Raw genomic sequence first — 21189 nt, 5'->3', positions numbered from 1 at the left:
ACACCCTTTTAAATAATATTTTCTAATCTGTAGCATGCATTCCCATATTTCACCTCATTTGGATCTGACAACGCTCTGAGAAACAGGGCCTGGAGCATTATTCCCATTTTATTGAAGATCATCTGTAAAATATCGCCAATGAAGCCACATTATTCTTTAGACCAGGAAGCTGCTACCTCAAGTAGCCAGAGGGACTTGCTCGAGGTCACACAGGGGGTCAGTGTACAGCTGGTGTAAGAGCCACACCCCCTGCTCCCAGGTGCCCTGTATACCTCCCCGGGGCTTGGGGAGGGACTCCCTGTGTATCACAGCCTCGGGGGCCAAAGGCCTGCAGGGGTGGGGGTTGCGTGCTGCTCAGCTCTCTCACCTGCCTTTGGTAGAAGGGCTCAGCTGCTGGCTAAGTGAGCTTCTCAGAGAATTCAGCGAACTCTCTTGGTCATTAAATGCACGTCTCCATTTTCTCTAGAGAGGCGCCATCAGGGTGCCAGGGCTTATTTAATTCTGGTCTTCCTAGTTTGTACCATTAGTCGGTGTGATCATTGTAATGCTATCTTCATATAGTTCTATATTTTAGTTTATTTTCATTTTAGTTTATCAGTACTACAATCCCTGCTGGCATGTCATTTAATTCTCTCTCCCCGCTAATGACAATTCTCAGCCTTTTAGAGAAATGATTATATGGTAATATCAAATATGATGGTGCATTAAAACCATCACTCATAGTAATAGGATCATAATGACGCTCGCTTGGGTACCCCTTCTTGCAGCGTTGTTGGAGGGAGGCGGGAACCCCCTTAGTTTCATGTTCTCACATTATCAGAAGATCCTGGCTTGGGCCCTCTCTTGGGGGAGGGGCCTTTTCTGGCTCTGACTCTGAGACTGTGGGCGGAGGTGCCAAGCAGGGGACTGGTGAGGCTGGGTGTGCAGGCCACACCTGCCAGGGGGCAGCTGACAGGAAGAAGAGATTAGGGTACATCGCCCTGCCTGGTGCTTGCCCGGCCCACCTGGGTGTAGACCCCCAGGGCGCGGGGTGATGTGCCGGCTGGGAGGAAGGTCTTCGGTCAGCCTGCCGGCCCGAACGCATCCTTTCCCTCTTCCTGACGCGCGGTCTGGGCCCTGACCCCACCCCCCTACCCCCGGCGCTGTGCACCCGCAGGTGAATGAGACGAGGTCTCTGTGCCAAAGGGGGAGAAAGCGAGAGCTGCAGTAAGCTGGGGTGGGAGGGGAGGGAACCCCGAGGAGGAAGGAGTGTCAGCAGCACCTGGAGAACCAGCAGGGGCTTTCTGAAGGAAGTGGCAGAGCTGAGTCCTGAAAGAGAAGTACTTACTCAGCAGAGATGGCAGGGTGGGGGTGGGGTGGGGTTCAGGAGGGGTCCTGGCAGGCAGATGGGCCCAAAGGTCAGAAGCCTGCAGGCGGCGGCCGGCCGGGGCTGCGTGGAGCTGGTGGGAGCTGGGGGGAGCCCCGGGCCAGGCCGTGCGCTTGCCCCTCCTGCACGGACCCAGCAGCGGCTGGGAGCGCGGGGAGCGCTCTCATTCTCCCTGCTCGGAGAGGGCCTGGAGCCCGGGTGGAAGGGGTGGCAGGGCACGTCGGGGCGCAGTGACGAGGCCGGGGGCTCGAATGCGTCAGCTGCCTTGCGCTGTGATGGACTCCTTTGTGAGGTGCTGAGCTCCCCGCTATTCAGGCAGCCCAAACACCCAAAGCCCCTTGGGGCAGGGGCAGCGTGCACCCCAGGGGCCCCGACTGCACACAGGGTCGGGGGCTACTAAGCATACCAGACATTGCCCAACGCTGAGCCAGCGCGAGGCCTGGACTGACACACAGACGCGCGCGCTGCTTTGCGCTGAGTTTCACCGACGGGAACGAGCAGCGGCCGTGCTCAGGCGCTTCCTTTTATTAGCCCTTGTAAGACTCCCGCTGGAGCAGCTCAGAGATCCGAGCACGCTGGTGCATCACCACACTGAAGAACGTGGTAAGAAAAATACATATGCATAGATGTGTGTGCAGATATATGTGCGCGTGTTCGGCGGGCATCTCCGCGAGGCTGCTCCCTGCCCTCCGGGCCTCAGAAGCGCTTCTGGAGGGCAGACTGGATGTTCTTTAGCAGGCCCCACTTGGCTCGGTTCTTCCCACGCCCGTCGGGTGTCACCACCTGCGAGACGAGGCAAACACTGAGGCGCCGGCCCCTGCGGAAGCAGCAGCCCCGGGGGGCCCGGCTGAAGCTCCCCGCCCTGGCCCCGCAGCCTGCCCAGTCCACACCAATACACGTAACCGAGGCGGACTCCAGGGAGCAGCCGCGCCCCGGGATGAGCGGCGGGCAGTACCCCAGCCCCGGACAGTGCGCCCGGCCTGGACCGCTGAAGACTCCCGCGGCAGGTGGGGTGGGAGGCTGGGGTGGGGAGGTGGAGTGTTTCCACAAAACACAAGAAATCTCTGCACCCAGAGCTTTCTAACCTTCTGTGAATTCCAAAAGGAAGGACAAAAAATTTTGACACATTAGCATCCTGTTCTCTAGCTTTAGAGAATTTATTCTCAATTTCAGAGAACTCAGGGCTGCCTGCAAGGTGAAGTTTATGTTATATGTACGACACTGGATTACCTATTGCCTGGAAAAATGGAGATACTACATAGGAGACTGATAAAGGGAATATAAACAGTATAGACATAAATACAGAGCTTTTAGGGGCGAAGAGGAAGGGAGAACAGTGCTGCCGGGGGCAAGGAATCGATCATGGCAAATACAGGGTTTGAGCTCTGCCTTAAAGCATGGCTGGAGTTCCCCAAGACACAGACCACGTGTGACATGTCACTGGGGCTTGGGGACAGGGTGTCTATGAAAGGAAGGTCCAGGTAAACCGCCAACAGAAGGAACAGAGGGCCAGAACTTGAAATACTAAATAAATCGAAGCAATTGGTATCCTTTCCTGCACAAAATGCCCCAGGCTCAGATGCCCCAGGTTTTCCAAATTAATTCTACCAAACTTTTCAGAAAGAGTTCTAGAAAGCAAGAGAGGAGCAAATGCTTCTCAGCTTATCCTATGAAGTTAGTGAAATATTGATCCCAGTACCAGACAAAAAAATAGAAATAAGGAACTATAGGTCCAGTTCACTTAAAGCCACAGATTCAATAATCCAAAAGAAAAGATGAACTCACTGAAATCAAGTATATTAAAAAATAATACAGGGGTACAAAGGTAGTTCAGTGGTAGAATTCTTGCCTCCATGCGGGAGACCCAGGTTCAATTCCTGGTCCATGCACTTCCCACCATCCCCTCCAAAAAATTTAACAAATGATGCTGCAATAATGGGACAGTTACATGGAAAAAGAATGAAATGTGACCCCCATCATACCCCATCCCTCCCCCCAAAAAACAAAAAAAACCATCATGATCGCATAGGACTTAATCTATAAATGCACACTGTTTTTATCATTAGAACATCAGGCAATAAAATTCATTTCATTACTAATGGCCAAAAAGAGAAAAATCATGATTATTTCAAATACTGCAAAAAAATTCATAAGTTCACTTATTTATGCCTAAGCTCTTAGCAAACTAGAAACAGGAGGAAATTTCCTTAACTTAATGAAGATTATACACCACATTACTAAATAAAATAATCATAGCACAATGGAGAAACTTTAATATCGGGAATAAGAGAAGGATATCTATTATCGCTGCACGCATTTTTTTTTAGTACCCGAAGCCCTTGTCAAAGCTATAGTGAAGGAAAAAGAAATAGAGGTTCAAAGATTGGACAGCAAAAGATAAAACCATAATTCTTCATAGAGGATAGGCTCAAATGCCTGAAAAAAGATGCAGAATCAAGAGGCTCTCAGAATAATAAGAGTTTATCAAAGTTGATGGATCAAGATTAACCTATAAACACCAATAGTGCTTATTCTAAATCAGAAACACATTAGTAAAGATATTCAAATATAAAATAATATTAATAATATAAAAAAATCTTTAAACTATCTGGTTTAACCAGGAATATATAGTATCTCAACAGAAAAAAAAATAAAAGCCCATAGTAAAGCACCTAGAAGATAATTTGAATAAATAGCAAGATATATTACAAAATAGCAATCCTCTCCCAATTCAGGCTCAATGCTTCCTAATCAAATCCTAGCTGGATTTTTTTTAAAACGAATTCAATTGACTTACTCTAAAATTTATATGAAAGAATACATTTTTGTGATTAGCAAAATAAACCTTAAAAAAGAAAGAAGAGTAAGGGGTACTTAGCACTTTATCAAAGCAAAACAAAACTGAGGTTAAAAAAAACAATAAGACCTGTGTGGTATTGACATAAGAACGGACAAATAGACCAAAAGGATATAAATCGAGAGTTTATAACAGACTCCCAAATATATGAGAATATAATGTAAGATAAAAGTGGCACCCTTAGTGCATAGTAATGGAGAAATGGAGAAAAGGCATTGCGTGGCAGATGATATTGGGAAAACTGGCTCACTAGATGGTGAAAAACATACACCCCCACCAGCACTACATGCAAAGTTGAACTTTAGACAGATTAAAGACCTAAATTTGAAAGGTGAAATTCTAAAGTTAATAAAAGAATATGTAGAAGAGTATCTTTGTGATTTAAGTCTAAGGAAGGGCTTTTTAAACAAAACTCCAAAAGGTTAAGCTGTAAGGAAAAAATTGATGAATTTGGTCACAGAAAAATTGAAGATTTCTGCTGTCTCATGACGTACATGCAGTACGAACAAAGTAAATACACAAATGTCAGAATGGGAGAAAATATTAGCAATGTCTAAAACCATTATCTTGAATAGATAAAGGATCTCTGATCATCTAGAAAAGGACAACAAACGTAACAGAAAAATGCTCCAAGGAGGTGGGTGGGCTATGGCACTTTATACCTACAGGACCAGCAAACAGCCCCTGATGCCCCAGATATTTTTGCATCTGATTATTTGCAGGGGGATAAGGAGCTCCAGTTTTAGATACAGGTGCAGGTTCCCACTCAACTGCTTCTCTGTGTTATGTGAGGCCCAACTCTTTCCTCTCTGACCCTCAGTTTCCTCATCTCTAACAGAGAGACATTAATAACCCCTGCCCCCACTTGCCAGTGGCTGGGCTGATCAGTGATCACCAATACCCAATGTCGGATGCAGAATCAGCCTTCAATAAACGGGAGCTTCAAAAAGTGTTAAACTTTATTTTCATACTTGATGTCTTTCATTCCAAATAAAATGCCTTAAAAAAACCAACAAGTCTGACTATGAAAATCAATTGTAAAAGGTGTTATTTCACTTCCTCTACAAAAGTACGTACAATGGAAATACTGCATTTTGGATGAGAAATGATTCTGCTACCTCATTGCAGCATTTTAAATGAAACCTTCAGGAATACCTGCACAAAACTGATGCCAAAGGAAAAATATTTCGATTTTATAGGAACAAGCTGAAGTCATTACTTTTACGAAGCTTTATAAATGTCATTCAAACACACCATCTTATTTTCATTTGCTATTAAAGCCTTTACTTATGCAAATCATGACAAATGTTAAGGAAACCAGTGTGTCCTGGAGAATGCTAATACAATCACAAAGGGGGAGGAAGGACTACTTCTGAAGGAAAAATCTATATTGCAGCTCCCTGTGTCAGATAAAAATGAAGCTTCTAGAAAACCTCATTAATTAGGGTTCTGCTCATTTAAAAATTGTGTTAAAAAACAAAGGGACTGGATGAGTTTTCTTTCCTTCCAGAGAGTGTAAATTAATCGCATAAACAATTTCAGGGAAAATGTTATTTCTTGACGGATTGCACAGAACACTTGAGAGCTTTCAGGCATCTTATTGTTCTTTGTAATTATTAATTTTATTTATTAATTTATTTCTTCACTCTTTAATTTAGACATTCACTCATATATTCATTTGTTGGGTCACATTTTCACTCGTATTCATTCAATAACCATTAAGAATCTGCTATATGCAAAGCGCTGTGGTAAGCACTGCAGGAGAAAGGAAGATGAATTAGACATGGATTTTATTCTCAAGTTCATAGTTTGAGAGCAACAACAAGATATTTACCTAAGAAAGGTCTAAATGGGACTGAGATGGCAGAGTGGCAACACGTTTCAGCCTCTTCATACCTGTCGCTGCCCCTAGCTTCTAAAAATGACAGAAGAAGCATTAAAAAAATTGATGACAGCATTGGAAAACAAGAGTCGCCTTTCATGGGCAAGATATTTTTGATGAATGCCTGAGAAATGAGAAGGCAGATGGAATTAGATTGAAAGAGACATCCGTAGTCAAAAGCACATGCAAATGGTGGTTGCAGCGCTGGGGCACTCGGAAGAGAAGGAGGTCAAGAAGAGAAAGGGCCCTGGGGCCGATGACAGGGCTAATTGGCTGGGGTGGTGGAAGCAGCTGGACAGTCTCTCTCACCCTACTTCCTGCTCTGACCTCTGTGGGTGGGAGGGGATGATATGGGCGCTGGGCTCCAAACGTAGAGGACGGACCCCTGTGGCTGACAGGCTGGATGGAGCCGAGGGCCCCCCACCTCCAGTACTCACTGCCGCTTACTGACGGACAGAAGAAAGCTCCTGCCCCAACTCACTCCTTGTTCTGTTAAGCCAGACACTGTGCTAAGAGCTTTGTAGGCAACGTATTTAACCGTCACGCTCCAGTTCTCTGAAACTACAGAGCAGTCACGTGGTGGGATCTGCGTCCCTAAAAGAAACCGTCTGAGAAATCACGTGTTCATACCTTGCAGATGTCACTCCACTGCCCAGGACCGTTCTCGTTGACGGCTCTGACTTTGAATAGATATTCAGTGTTAGGGGTCAGGTTGTGCAGCTCCAGATTCTGTTGCATTATGTCCCGAATTTGTCCGCAAAGCTCTGTCCGCACGCTGTTAGGAGGGGTAGTGATGAGTTCATAGAATTCCATCTCAAAAGAGTCCACGTCTTCCGTCGGGCACGTCCAGTAAACCTACGGAAGAAATAAGCATACCGGTGCGGTACCGGTGCATGCCGCTCAGCCTTCTTTCCCCCAAAGATGCTTACTGTTGGCTATTTATGGGGGTGAATTTAAGCTGGCCCCGTCCCTCCAGCTGCCACGTGGGAAGCTGACCGGACCTGACCGGACACCTGCAGGGCCCTCGGAGCTCTTTGCTGTAAGAGGGGCCGGAGGTGACCATTGTCCTCCTGCCACCACCAGCAAGAGCAGCTACACCTGTAATTCATCAGATTCTGTGTCGGGCACTGCCGTCCCTAAGTTTGTTCAGTCCTCACAACCGCTGGAGGATGGATGCTAATATCCCGTCTGACCAGAACACACTAGAAGCTGAAAAGTTCATTCATTCCAACTCTCCATTTTACACACATGGAAATAGAGTCCCACCTCCAAGGAACAGAGAATGTATGTTCGCACGCAAAGCTTAAAACATCAGCTCCTGAGAAGAGATATATTAAAACTGTCAATGAGTACATTATACCTAGCATCCAAATATTTTATGATAACTGCATTTTTAACAGATGTTTCATGCTTTTATTAAAAATTTAACACATTTATTTTCTAATTAAAAGATAAAATTTTGAAAGTTATAAAATCAGTCATTTGTAATTATTTTCATGTGTTTACAGATTTTTAATTTTTATAAATTTATAAAACTAATTTATAAAAATTAACATATTTTTTATGAGTATCAAATCGAGACATCTTCATTGTAAAATACTTGGGGAAAATATTACTCTTAATCGCACAATTCAGTTAATAATCCTACAATTCAGTTAAATATTTCTTTCCAATTTCGGGATGTATGTATGTCTAATATGTATAAACTTACACATAATTATGGCTAATTTGGATTATATTCCATTTATTTCTGCTTTCTTTCACTTTTTCTATTTTTCCATATCATTAAAAATTCAGTAAAGCACTATCTCTAATAACTTCTCCATAAATATTTTAGTCCTTCTGTAGTTGAACATGTAGGTTGTTTCTAATTGTCTATTTGAATAAATAATGCTGCAGTGAACATTTTGGGCATAAGTCTTCATCTGAATTTTTAACCATTTCCTTGAGAGAAGTTTCTAGAAAAAAAATTATGAACTTTTAAAAAAGCTTTAGGATTTTTAATATATACTGACACATTATAAGACTAATTCTAAGAATATCATTTTCCTTTGCCAGAATCCTAAAGAAGACTGATTCTCAGCCATCGCTGGAGAGAGACATCAACACTGAAGTCCTGTCTGCATTACTGTGCATTATGATTCCTGCATGAATTCCATGATCTCAAAATAGGGACCAATGATATTCATGCATTAAGTCCCACTGTCCATAGTCGTCTAGGTGTCCTTTCTGGACAGTGGAGAGGCACACACACAAACTTGACTAGGTTTCCCACATTGGCTTGTTGCTTGAGCTCATCCGGGATGACTAATGGGTGGCATGGGGTGGCCATGACACAAGCTCAAGAATACAGCAGACGGCACTGGTCCTTTCCCTCCAGAGCCAGACCCTGCCAACTTCCAACAAGGTCAGAGCTGACATGGAGATGCGACCTGGTGCCATCCTGAGCTAATGCCACATGCACTGTAGGCCTTGTGATCTAGCATCATTTGGAAATGTGGGTTCAGCTGCTCAGTGTGGGCGTCTCTTAGGTGTCGGGCAGAGATACTGTGCCGTGTCCTGATAGCACATGGGACCCACCTGGTCTGTGGACCAGGAGCATTGGAAAGACTTGGCAGCTTGGCAGCAATGCAGATTCTCACACTCCAAGACCTACTGAAGCAGAACCTACATTTTAAAATGATTTCTTCGTGTACATTAATGTCTGAGAATCGCTAGTTTAGGCTGCAAGGATGTTAACAGTCTTTGATGGTGTTCTCAGATTACAGAGGCCAGAGACATGCTTTGCTACATGGAGGCAGGCCATGGACTGGTCTGGGAGAAGTCCCTGTAGAGAATCTCAAGGAGAAGCAAAAGAAGTTCTAATAGAATATACAAGTGCATGTTAATATTTTTCCCCCCTAAATTTTAATAAAGTATTCTGTAAACAGTTCAATTTAGGTTCAGCTGTATCTGAAAAGACATGTCAAGGGAAAGGCCATTTGTCCATGTTAGACAAAGGGGTGAAGGGGGGGCCATGTCTCCTGATGTTAGTGTGATGGTGGTTGAAGAAATCTGGAGAGAACCAACCATCCCCCACAACCCCCCAAAAAAAGGAATCTTAGGAGATAAGAGCTGAATTCCTTTGAGGATTATCCTACCAATCTTTCCAAATCATAGAGAGTTTGGATATTTTCTTTAGGGAAGGTAGCAATTTAGAGGAGTTACAACTGATAGATAATGGCACTTGCATTTCTAGTAGAGTACTTCAATTTAGTACTCTCTCCACTGTTACAAGCTTTCCTCTGGGAAATATTACAATCTCTAAGTAGTTCTTTCAAATTACTTTGGTGTCCCAAGTTAGCTTCTCTACTGAAAGAGAATGCATTTGAGGGGGTTGGGGCTTTCAGACGTATTTCTGACTACGGGTTAAATAAGTTGACAAATGGCCTTTCCCTTGACATGTCTTTTCAAATACATCTGAACCTAAATTGAACTGTTTACAGAATACTTTATTAAAATTTAGGGGGAAAATTATTAACATGTACTTGGATATTCTGTTAGAACTTATTTTACTTCTCCTTGAGATTCTCTGCAGGGACTTCTTCCAGACTGGCCCATGGCCTGCCTCCATGTGGCAAAGCATATCTCTGGCCTCCAGATTGGTTAAATCAATCTTGGGATACATAGGATTTCAGAAACTTAAATCAAATCAATGCCCTGCCCACAAAGAGTCCAGAGGGGCAGATTTGAGTGATCAGGTCCTCGAGGTTAAAGAGGTGAACACAACCTTTCTTGAAGACCCACTGCCATTCTACCCCTCCACATTCTCCCACCTTCCCCACAGGGCCCAGAACCTTTTTTTTTTTATTACCTTGGCAGCTCTCGGATACACCAGAGTCTGGTAGATAATAAGAGGGCCGGGAGTCTTCACAGAGCAATCATTGAATGAGTACCAGTTATGGAAGCTGCTGCTGTTCTGTGCAGGCTGGCCTTCTATGGTTGTGCTCCAGTAGGTATGGAGGCCATCTGTGGGTCTGGAAGGTGTGGCGGACTGGGCTCGCCCATAGGCCTCCAGACCCACCTTGGTCTTCTCACCAGGGGTGTTGAAGGACAACAGGGAGGAGCTTCTTTGGTATATCTGCTGGTTGGTGAGGCTGTGGGTACTGAAAGTGACCTTCCTGGCAATCATCATTTCTGAGTGCATGGGGTAGGCAGAGGGCAGGGAGTCCCCTGAGGAGCACACTTTCTTGGGTCCCGTGGGGAAGAGCTCATGGATGGCAGCTGAGAGCTCAACGAAGTCCAAGGGCATGCAGTGCAAGGAGTGCAGCCGGAGGTGCGGGTCCGGCCTGAAGGTGCTCTGGATGCCGTCCTCGATCTGGTCCACCAGGAGCTTGGCAGACTGCAGGAACGCCACCTGGCCTGTCTCCTTCAGGGCTTCCTTGGAGTAGGCAATCAGGCCGTCCATCTCGTTCACTTTCAGGGTTGTGACAGACACGTATTTTTCAATCTCCTTCTGCCTGGACACCTCCAGGTTCTCTACCTGCTCCATGATGGTTTTCTCTTTCTCCTGAAGAATGCTGCGCAGCTTGAGAAATCCATTTCTGATCTCTTTTCGCTTTACCTCCTTGTCAGCTTTAAAGCTGTTTTTTAAGATGTTGAATTCCATTAGGTCATTATCAATTTCATATCGGACTGTAAAACAATGAAGTCAGTTACTTCAGTTAAAGTTTTTCATCTCCCCAGATGTCAAAGCCAGTAGCAAATCAGAACAAATTACCTTGAGCTCCAAGGAACTTGCAGTTGGGCTAAAAAGCCCTAGAGTTGGTTTAAGAAAGGAATTGGGCCTCCCTCAGTAAGCCCTGCTCTTCCTCGTTCTTGCAATACTTCCCTCAGATATAATCAGCTATCCCACCCTGGCATCCTTCTTCCCTGTAACAGTCATCGCTGAGGCCTTGGCTCCTAGCTACAAGTTCAAGGCCACCCTCGACCCTGGTTTCCACCTGATGGCATTGGTCTGCAGGTTGGGGTGGAGGAGAGGTGAAGTCATAAAGGACTGGGCCCCACTTTTCACTGTATGAAAGTTAAGCTTTCACAGGGTTAGAAGAACTAGAATTTCTCATGACTATTTCTAAACACTGCCTAGCCTCATTCACCAAGAAGCCAGTTCTGGACAACTGTGGGCAAGCAGCAAAGGTTTCTTCCATTAAGGTGACTCTTTTACATGCCCTTTCTCCATGGGGAGGGGTCTCCTATCTCTCTCATAGTTCAGCTGTGCTCTCTCTCACTCTCTCTCTCGACTTTTCCCTACTTTCTTTCAAGAAACGGTCTGCTGTTAAACCTTGAAGAGAGCTCAAGGCTGCAGATTTTCTTTCTGAGGTGATGAAAATGTTCTGAAATTGTAGTGATAGTTGCACATCTGTGAATAGACTAAAAAGTCACTAAATTTTAATAAATAAATGAATAAATACATAATCAACCACTCCCCCCCACCACCAACACACATACAACTTCAAGGAGAACCCAATTCATCCTGCATCCTCTATGGTGTTTGGATTTTAAGTTCACTCAGTCATTCAACAAACATTCACTAGATACCTATTACATGCCCCATGTCTTTCGAGGCGCTAAGGATGAAGATAAGAATAGGGAGGACTCCTGTGTGCAAGACCTGTGTGCAAAGAGTGGAGGATGCTATGACATGGGAAGTCCAGGCACATTTCTGAGACTATAAAGGGTTTTAGGTATTCAGCAGAAATTGGAAAAGATGCCGAACCTCTGTGGCCTATAATAAATGGTAGTGCTTGTCCCCATGGGAGGCCGGCTGTGCATGGAACTGAGGGACGATAGCCTTCACCAAATTCTACTCGGGGGTGGGTGACCGAGTCTTTCTGTGCTTGGCTCTTAACAGAGTTCTGGACCCAGAGCGGGCTCGGAGCAACACTGCTCCCCTGAATTAGAGAAACCCCAGACTTTCATCAGAGGAGAGCAGGGTCTACAACCAGGGTGATCAGAAGGTTCTCAGAAGGTACCTGCTGAGTGAAAGCCATCCTGTCCTGTTTTCTATCAGTGCCACTCTCTAGCCTACTTTCTGCAGCCCCATTCCCTCTGCCCACCTTCTCCCTCACACTGGCTCTGAAAGGATGGGGAGGAGATGCCGCCGGGGCTGCACAGACAGCCCGAAGGGTGGGCCTTCAGTGACTGACAAGTGCTCCCTGCCGCCCCCGTGATTTATGGTGGCTGAAATGCCACATTATGGATTCGTTTCTTTGACTATTCAATAGTTACACAGTGTCAAAGATACTTGGAATGGAATTTTCTTGCTTTACAAGGGATTATTGGTCAAGGTTATATAAAGCAAGATTTTCAGAGGCAGGACAAAAATCTCTTAAATGGGGGGGTGGGGGGACAGGTGTGTGTGAGGGGGGAAGGCAGCACCAGAAGAGGAAAAGGAGAAGAGGAGGTCAGAAATGAGATGCACCCCCACTTTAACCCTACAAATATGAGTTTGTAAGAGCTGGTTTTAGAGTAAGGGTAAAGCAAGGTCTCTTTTATACTCAAAACTAAAAAGCTGCCATTCATTAAATCCTTAGTATGGACCAAGCCCATATATTATCATACCCAGCTTCCTATGAGGAAAATATTGCTCCCACGTATGGATGAGGAAACTGAGGCTCAGATTAAGCGACGGCCCGTTGGCACACAGTGACTCAACAGGGGAAACCAGGGCCTGCCCCCTAATTCCATTTTCCTGCCTCCAAAGATTATATTTTTGATTGCTCTACTTGCGGCTGTCAGCACTCTGTTGAGTCCCAGAATTGCTGGGGGAGCTTTAACAAATCTCCAAGCCTCATCTGTTGAGATTCTGAAGCTGTGGGTCAGAGTTTAGGGCTCAGGAATGCAGGAGGGGGAGTTTGCAGCGAGGTTTAGAACCTAATCCAAAGAATCTCCTGGGGATCTTGTTAAAAAAATGCAGCTAGTGATGCAGTAGGTCTGGGTGGGGCCCGGGACTCTGCATTGCAAACACGCTTCTAGTTGATGCTGCTGGTTCCTGGACCACATTTTCAGCAGCTAACCTTCTGAGCTCCCTTTAATCCAGTGATTCTCTAGCTTGCCTGTACATTAGAAGCACATGGAACAGTTTAGAAAATCCTTATTACTCAGGCTGTATCAAACTAATTAACCTGTGGGAGTGGGACGTCAGCGCCAGCAGCTGGGTTCCACTCTGCAGCCAGCATTGACACCACAGCCTTAAACAATCATCCCGAGATGGATCTTTGCTCCCGGGCCCAGAGTTTCTCAGATCAGCTGGTGTTGAGAGTTACTGGGGGATCTATTTAAAATGGAAATTCACAGCACCTTCCCAGAAAGTGAATCAAATCCTCAAATCCTCAAGAGCAGTTTGAGCATTGGTTACTTTTTTTTTTTTTCCAGTTCCCTCAGCAAGGATGGACAGGCTCAATTCTGTACATATCTCCATTTGAATATTTCATGGTATTCCCTTTCCAGCTTCTGGGCTCTCGGGAATTTGTTCTGGTGTCTCCCTACCCCGAATTGAATGCCACTATCTGACGTCAGGTCCTATATGCTGAGAAAACTTCCCTGGGCTTCTCCCGTGTTGCAGACTCAGGTATTCCTGCAGCAGTGGTTCCTTTCCCGTGCCCAGGTCCCACAGCCTCCAGAGCCCAGGCCTGGTCATGCAGTGAATCCCACCTTAAGATAACCCTCGAGAAATCAATGGGGCAACCCATTTGCTTGGCAATAGGGCTCCCATAGGGTTTCTTTAATATAGAGGCTCCTGGTAGTGTTTCCAGGAACGTGGTAATTGAGAGTGTTTCTCAATTGACAGTGACAGTGTTTCCAGGAACGTGGTAATTGAGAAAATCAATGTATTCTTGGATTATTTGTGTTGATGAGAGGTCCTGTGTGATGTGATAATGCAAAGTCTGTCTCTGACACAGAAATCTCTGCAGCTTAGGGAAAAGCTGCCCCCTTCTCATATGTTCGGGCATGTTTGTATGACAGAGACTGAAACAGCAGACAAAGTGAAAGGGCAGCTTGACCTGGTACACTTTGGTCACTTGACTAGAGGCCACCCCTCAAGGAGGTAAACCATAGTGCCCCTCACCCCTTTAACTTCTCTGTCTTTAGATTCTGATCACTGTTGAGCACAGAGTAGCTTAGCACATTCATTATCAAACGAATGCAGAGGTGACATGAGCACTGGAATCACAGAGATTGGGCTGACCTTGTACCAGCTGCCTTATTGTCAATTACTTCTTTGACCCCCAGCTGTCTTATCCATGGAGGAGACTTTACTGCCTGTACTGCAGGGTTATTGAGAAGAGGTTTAAAATGCCTAAAAGACCTACTGCAAAACTGGCCTCGATACAAGGGAGCTTTTATGGGGGGAGATGAGAGGCCCAACAAGGATTCTTGGGGCTCTCAGTTCTAAACAGGTGGGAGAATGCCTGGAAATCAGGGACCTTTTTAGCTGAACCCTGTGAAATAGTGTGCTTTGTTCCATCCTGGGACCTAGGGTCAGCTGCCCTTGAAGAAACCATGAGCATTCTGCATGCAGCCAATATAAAATAGGCCGAGGAGGCGTGCAGAGGGAAAACAAGCCATGGAGCGAATGTTATTGGCTATTTCTGAGCTTTCTTATTTCATGTTTGCTCCTAGTTCATTTAATGTGTTGTTTGCAAGTTTGGGGGAATATTCATGGTGGGGGGAACTTAAAACTGAAACGATAATTCTCAACATGAACTTAATTCTTTCTCCCTACAAACTGGGAAACTACAGAAGGAATCCAGCATGTCTTGGATAGCCTCACAAAATTTTGGGGTACTATGGAATCGAGCCTCTCATTTTCCAGCGAAGGCTGTGAAGGCTATAACCAAGAGTACAGACTTTTGAGCACTTCTGTACTAGGAACTCTGGCAGCTATCAGAGAGTAACTCATTTGATCCTCACAAAACTCAACCAGAGCTGTACGGCTATTATCCCCATTTCCTAGACAGACAAACAGGGCACGGGAAGTCCAGTGGCTGGTGGGAATTGCCAGGTGGGAATTGCCTGGCTAAGGGTTTACAGCGCTACTCTGCCAAGCGGGCTGCCCCCCCCCCCCCCACTTCCCGAGCTGGGGCTTCTCTGGAGAGGGCAGAGAGGGGGAAGGACCTGCTTTGAACTTGGCGATGGCGCTGAAGAGCGCGGCGGCCCTTTCGGAGCAGGCGTCGATGAGGCTGATCGTGTCATGGCCGTTGTGGAAGGCCGCCTTGCAGAAGCTGCACAGCAGCTCGTTGTCGGCGCGGCAGTACTCGATGATGCGGCTGGAGGGGTGGTGGATGCATATCTTTTCGTCCTGGTCCTCGGGGCTGGTGTCCACGAAGATGTGGTCCTGCATGGCCACGTCCGAGTGGAAGGCCTTGAGGCACTCGTTGCACAGGTTGAGGCGGCAGGTGACGCAGCGCTTGTAGGCGACGCGCCGGTTGCGGCACACCTGACACAGGATGGGCCCCGACGAGCGGTCGAAGCGCCACTTGAGGTAGCCGTGCTCCTGCATGTAGCGCTTGGTGAGGCGGCCGCGCAGGTAGTTCTCGGGCAGCTGCATCTTGTGGCTGTAGGGCATGCAGTGTGAGCGGCTGCACACCGGGCACACGAGGATGAAGAAGTTCTCCGTGACCTCGGCGTGCTTCTGCAGGTGCCGCAGGCACTTCTCGCACAGGCAGTGGCTGCACGGCAGCATGAACGAGTGCAGGCGCAGCCGGTTGCACATGGGGCAGGTGAGGTGGTCCACCAGGTGGCTGCTGCTGGGCAGCTGCTTGGACTCGTCGATCTGGGAATCGCTGCTCCCGAAGCGCAGGGCTGTCTTGGAGCTAAAAGCGGAGGAAGCAAGCACAGGGCTTTCAGGAGGCATGCGCGAGGGCACGCTCCTTCTCTGGGGCTCTGAAAGGACGGGGGTCCCCGAGAGGCAGTCTGGGGTGATGGAGAGGCCCATGGACTCGGTGGCCAGGGTGCCTGGGTTCTGAGCCGGCCTCTATCACCTCCCAGCTGGGTGACCTCGGGAAAGTGAATTAACCTCTCTCTGCCCTTTTCCTCACTGCAAAATTAATACCCACAGCACAGAGTTTCCTGAGAAGAGTGAAATGCAGTTCCTACCTGGCAGGACTCAGGGCAGTCCCTGGAACACAGCAAGTGCTGAACTGCTCTTTGAACAAGAGTAAAGCAGCCCTGGAACTGGGACCACCCTGGGCCTATCTGCTGGCCTGGGGGTTGGGGGCGGGGAAGTTCCTGTCGGACAGAAGCAATATCACTGGACGCTAATGTCAGACAAGCCCACCTGGGGACTGTCATGGATCAAAACACAATCATGTCTGAACCAGACAAAAATAGGAACGTTACTCAAACCACAAAATTGACCAGACATCTGTCTCTCCCAGTTAACACCAGTTCCTGCTTCTTTACCAATGGCAACTGGGGGGCTCACCTGGTCCCCCTGCCTTCTAGGTAAGACTTAGTGCGACACCCACTAAGAGGTCCCCCCCCCCACCTCCTCACCTACTTCGAGCCCCAGTCCTATACTTTATTGACACCCTCTGACTGAGACACCTCACAGTTTCCTGGGGTGCCTCCCTTGTTGCAGTGGGTCAATACATCCACTTTTGTTCCAATTACAGTGTATTCTTGCTTGTTTCTGCCTGGAGGTTATGGACATTATTATTTGTGTACGTCGGTTGGAACCCAGGAGTTGGGGCAGGAGACAGGGCCTCTCCCAGGGCAGGAGCTCAGTAGCTATGCCAGTTCTAGAGCCCATGAGCTCTGCCCCCTGGACCAGGCAGTGACGGTTAGAAGTGAGCTGGAAGGCACCACTTCTCTCAGCCTGTTGCTTCATCTGTGAATCAAGGCCCACAATAGTACTTCCTTCGTGAGGTTTCTACAAAGAGAAAAATCTATGCTATGTGCCTAGATGCTGGTACATAATTATAATGGTGCATGTGGCTGTTGTAATTACTCCTGTCCGCGGCCAGCCAGCTCATGTCCACAGCAGAGGAAACTAGCGGTCAAGTCCGTGCAAAGTGTGTGCTTCTAGCGTCTTGTGTGTGTGTGTTTAAGATGCTTTGTCTAATTATGTTATGCTGAATGTTTTTGGGGCTTGTTTCCTGGAATGTAAGCATTCTAGGTGAAATAAAGCTTACTTGTAAAATACAAGTGTAGCTTCTAAAGGCTCCAATCAGAGCAAAAGCAGTTCATGAAAAGACACGGTTTGCTGTGGGAATGAAGGAGTGGACAGAAACAGTTTGTGGCTGTGCCTATCCCTTCACCTCTGATCCCATTAGCAAGGTTTGGATTTTGGTCTTGATTCCATGGCTGTTCCCCCTGCCTTGACCTTCTTGCGTTTCCTGTACGTCCCTGTCCCCAGATGGTTCTAACGCACAGCACAGTGTGGGAGCCACTGGTCTTACCATCCTCTCAAAGCTCCTGCCGAGCTCATCGCCCCCCTTGCTGCTGAAATGGGCTTAGCAAATCTGTGTTGCTGACACGCAGAGAGCAAGGCGGTTGTGCGGAGAGGGGGTGTGGACTCTACTCTCCACACCCTAGAGTGTTCTGACATGCACCCGGAATTCCTGGACTCTCTAGTCACGCGTGCACCAATGAGAAGCCCATTGGTGGAGAGCGTCCCAGCCACTAAGCATCTACTAAGTGCTTGAATGCAAGACGGATTGTACTCCTCCCCCAGAGCCACCGCAACTTTGCTCATAGAATTGCTTTTCTAGCCTCAGAAAGATCCAAACTTACCTCCTGCTTCTCTGTCTCACCAAATTCTGTCATCTTATGGGGCTGAGCTTTGATCTGTTCTCCTCTGAGAAGTCTGCCCACATTACTCCATACCTTCCTCACATGTGACATAAAAGACTGGCCTGGCCAGACCAGGGAGGGGCTGTGTAATGCCTGGCATGGAGGGTGAACGCCCCAACTGAGACTGTAGGTGCTGTGACTTTTGGATAGGAAAGAGCAGAAGGCAGATAGGAGTTCAAAGGGGGATGCAGTACTTATATAGGGGTCTAAACTCGCCTGTGGATGTGATTATTTTGCCCAGTTAATGGTGCAGATGTCATGCTCAGTGGAGGAAGAACGACTTATATTTTAATACTGCCCAGCAGATTACAAAGCCTATTCAGTCATCCTCAGGCCTCTGTACCCTGGCACGCATGGGTGCCTTTGCTTTGCAGTACAGCCTTTTAAAGTTAAGATCAAAGACTCTGGGTTCAGATCCTGACATCTCAATAGCTGTGTGATCCTGGGCAAATGAACCTCTCAAAGGCTTGATTTCATCATCAGTTCAGTGTGGGTGGTGGGAGGGTTAGGTGGGGTCGTGCAGGCAGTGCCTGGTAGTGATGGTGCCCTAATACCCAGTACCCGCTGCTGTGCCCGTGCACAGATGAGCAAGTGGAGGCCAGGAGAGTGCAGCTCCTCCTCACCATTAGAGCTTGGATTTGAAACTCTGGCCTGCACGTGGTTTATGGCTGTTTGGGATACACTTAATGTTACAAAAGAGTGGGCATCTGTTTTTCAGATGGAGAGACAGGCTTAGGGGTGCACCGGCCTTGTCCCCCGGCTCTCCTTAGCCCATTGGGTGCTGGCACTTACGAGGTGCGGATGCTCTTGAGGCGGCCCCTGCGGAAGGTGATGGTGGCGTTGCGGCAGCAGCGACTCTCATAGTAGTGGCACATGAGGTTGCTGCTGGCCATGCAGCAGTACTTGCAGTTGGGGTCATTGGCCCAGGAGCAGCAACACCAGTGGCAGTTGGGGTTCTCGGAGCAGGTGCAGTGGCAGCACTGACAGTTGCGCTCATCCTTGTAGGGGCAGGGGAAACAGGTGCAGTTGCGCTCCGAGGTGAAGAGGAACTTGCAGCACAGACAGGAGCACAGCTGGGGACAACACCTCTGCCATGTACAGCAGGGTGAGCAGACACACATAGCGGTCTCCATGGCGCCTACATGATTGCACCCTGCCCCCTGGGGCTTGTGGTCCCTCCTCTACCAGAATCCTGCCGTGGCTCCCCCCGCCCGAGGAGTTGGTCAGCTTGGCGGCTGAGCAGGTCGGCTGTGGCAAGGCCTTCACAGGTGGTGTCCTTACTAGGAAGCTCAGGGGCTGGCATATGCATGTATCAGCTGGAGGGCCTTTGCTTATGTCACAATTCCTGTCTCCCTACCACCTCTCACCACCCTGGGTAGGTGGGGCAGCAGTGGGGACACCTGGCAGCAAGGTGAGCTGATGGACAATCCATGCTTCCACAGGACCAGCTTCAGGAAGTGATGCAATGACATCCTAGAGGTTTAGCTGTCATTTGTCACCTCTGGGTTATAGATCAGATTTCAGAATCTAATTCTCCTTGCTTCTGTGACTGCAGTTTGGACAAGCTGACTCCAGGTACGTCTTCATAGGCTGAAAGGTCTGGATATGATTGTGAATATAGACTGACATGTTTTTTCTCTCTTCTTCTTCTTTCTTTCTTTATTTATTTTTGCATAGATAGAGCTATCTATTTGATGAACAAAGCACAGTGTTTACAAATATTAGCAATGTCACATTTAAAAATATAATGGAGAAAGAACTAAAGGAAAAGAAGAATTAGGTACAATTAGCACTTCTTTCTGTAGTTGTTGAGTTTGTCATTTGCTGTATAGTCACTGCTGATTTCCAGAAGTCTTCATGCTTAAGTTACCCCAAATATTTCTTGACTTTTCTAATGCTTGATGAGACTCAAGCTGTTTGCTTCCCCCCTGCACTGTCCCCAATATAGCCCTTTTACAAAGTGCAGAATTCTACAGAAGGATCCTTAGTAAATAGACCTTATGTTTTAGAGGAGAATTTTTCTTTGCACCTTATGTGCCTTACAAAGATTAAAGGTCAGAAAGTTCATTGTCATACAGTATTATGACATAAACACTGTGTGAAACAGATGTGAGAATTGAGTGTGGCTGCAGTGTTTTTTTTGCATAATTTATGATCTCTTTCTGTGACCGTCACCTTTTTAATAGAAAAGACTCTTCACTGAGTGCTGACTCGCTGCCAGCCACAAATTGTTTTTACGACCCTTCAAGTGAAAATCCTAGATCACAGAGTATTTGATTTATTTTTTATAGATACTACTAAATTGCTTGCTGAAATGTATGTGTCAGTTTACACTGATACCAACAATGTTTGAAAGACACCTTTTCCCGCATGTCTGCCCAACTGCAATTTTGTCTCTATTTCTTTCTGTCCCCAGGTGCTGAGATCTGAGTTGGTTATGGATTTATGGTGCCTTTTCATCACTGGTCTGTGCAAAGCCTCCTGTTCTTATTAATTGAGACATAATTCAGATCCCATAAAATTTTCCATGTAAAAGTGTACAGTTCAGTGCTTTTAATATATTTGTGTGGTTGTGCAACCATCACCGCTCTCTAATTCCAAAATAGTGTTATCATATCCCCAAAGTGACTGTACCCATTAGCAGCCACTCCTCATCTCACCCACCCACCCCCGGCCCCTGCCCACCACCCGCTACTCTACTTTGTGTCACTGTGATTTTTACCTGTACTGAGTAGTGCATAGAAATGGAATCACTGAATTTGTGGCCTTTTGTGTCTGACTTCTTTCACTTCACATAATATTTTCAAGGTCATCCACACTGTAGCATGTATCAGGTATTTCATTCCTTTTTGAAAGATTTTTATTAGAGAATTTGTGGCTTTACAAACAACTATGCATAAAATACGAGATTCTCATACACCACCAAACCCTCAATATAACTGATGATAGCACTTTAAAAATAATTGTACTATATATATTTTAATAGCAGTTACCTTTGTCACAATTGATGAAAAATTATTAAAATCGTACTATTATGTCATCCGTAATTTACATTAGGTGTATTTTCCCCATTCCTACCCTGTCACTGACACCTTGTATTACTGTTGTATATTTTTTATAATTTATGAAAGAGCATTCTTATACTATTAGCCATAGTCAGTCATCTATAATAGGATTTGCTGTGTTGTACAATCCCATGTCTTATTTTTTAAATTTTATTCTAGTAATATATACATCCTAAAGTTTCCC

At 46.5% G+C, this 21189-nt stretch overlaps 1 protein-coding gene and 1 long non-coding RNA gene across 2 annotated transcripts; one reads left to right on the top strand and one right to left on the bottom strand.

Moving 5' to 3' along the window:
- Window positions 1–1876: 1876 nt before the first annotated feature.
- Window positions 1877–19284, bottom strand: TRIM42 (tripartite motif containing 42). The gene is made up of 5 exons (XM_077130263.1): window positions 18733–19284; window positions 15262–15959; window positions 9959–10779; window positions 6736–6960; window positions 1877–2149 (listed from the first exon to the last, which is right to left on the bottom strand). Exons 1-5 carry the CDS (start codon window positions 19071–19073, stop codon window positions 2063–2065), a joined length of 2172 nt encoding a protein of 723 aa, XP_076986378.1. The 5' UTR covers window positions 19074–19284; the 3' UTR covers window positions 1877–2062.
- Window positions 19223–20478, top strand: LOC143657660 (uncharacterized). The gene is made up of 2 exons (XR_013162937.1): window positions 19223–19515; window positions 20357–20478. It is a non-coding gene; the product is annotated as an uncharacterized LOC143657660 (long non-coding RNA).
- Window positions 20479–21189: the final 711 nt, after the last annotated feature.

The sequence above is a fragment of the Tamandua tetradactyla genome, chromosome 15, assembly GCF_023851605.1.
Source record: "Tamandua tetradactyla isolate mTamTet1 chromosome 15, mTamTet1.pri, whole genome shotgun sequence".
Lineage (NCBI taxonomy): Eukaryota > Metazoa > Chordata > Mammalia > Pilosa > Myrmecophagidae > Tamandua > Tamandua tetradactyla.
The sequence above is the reverse complement of the archived record's forward strand: the minus strand, read 5'-3'. Positions and strand labels throughout refer to the sequence as shown.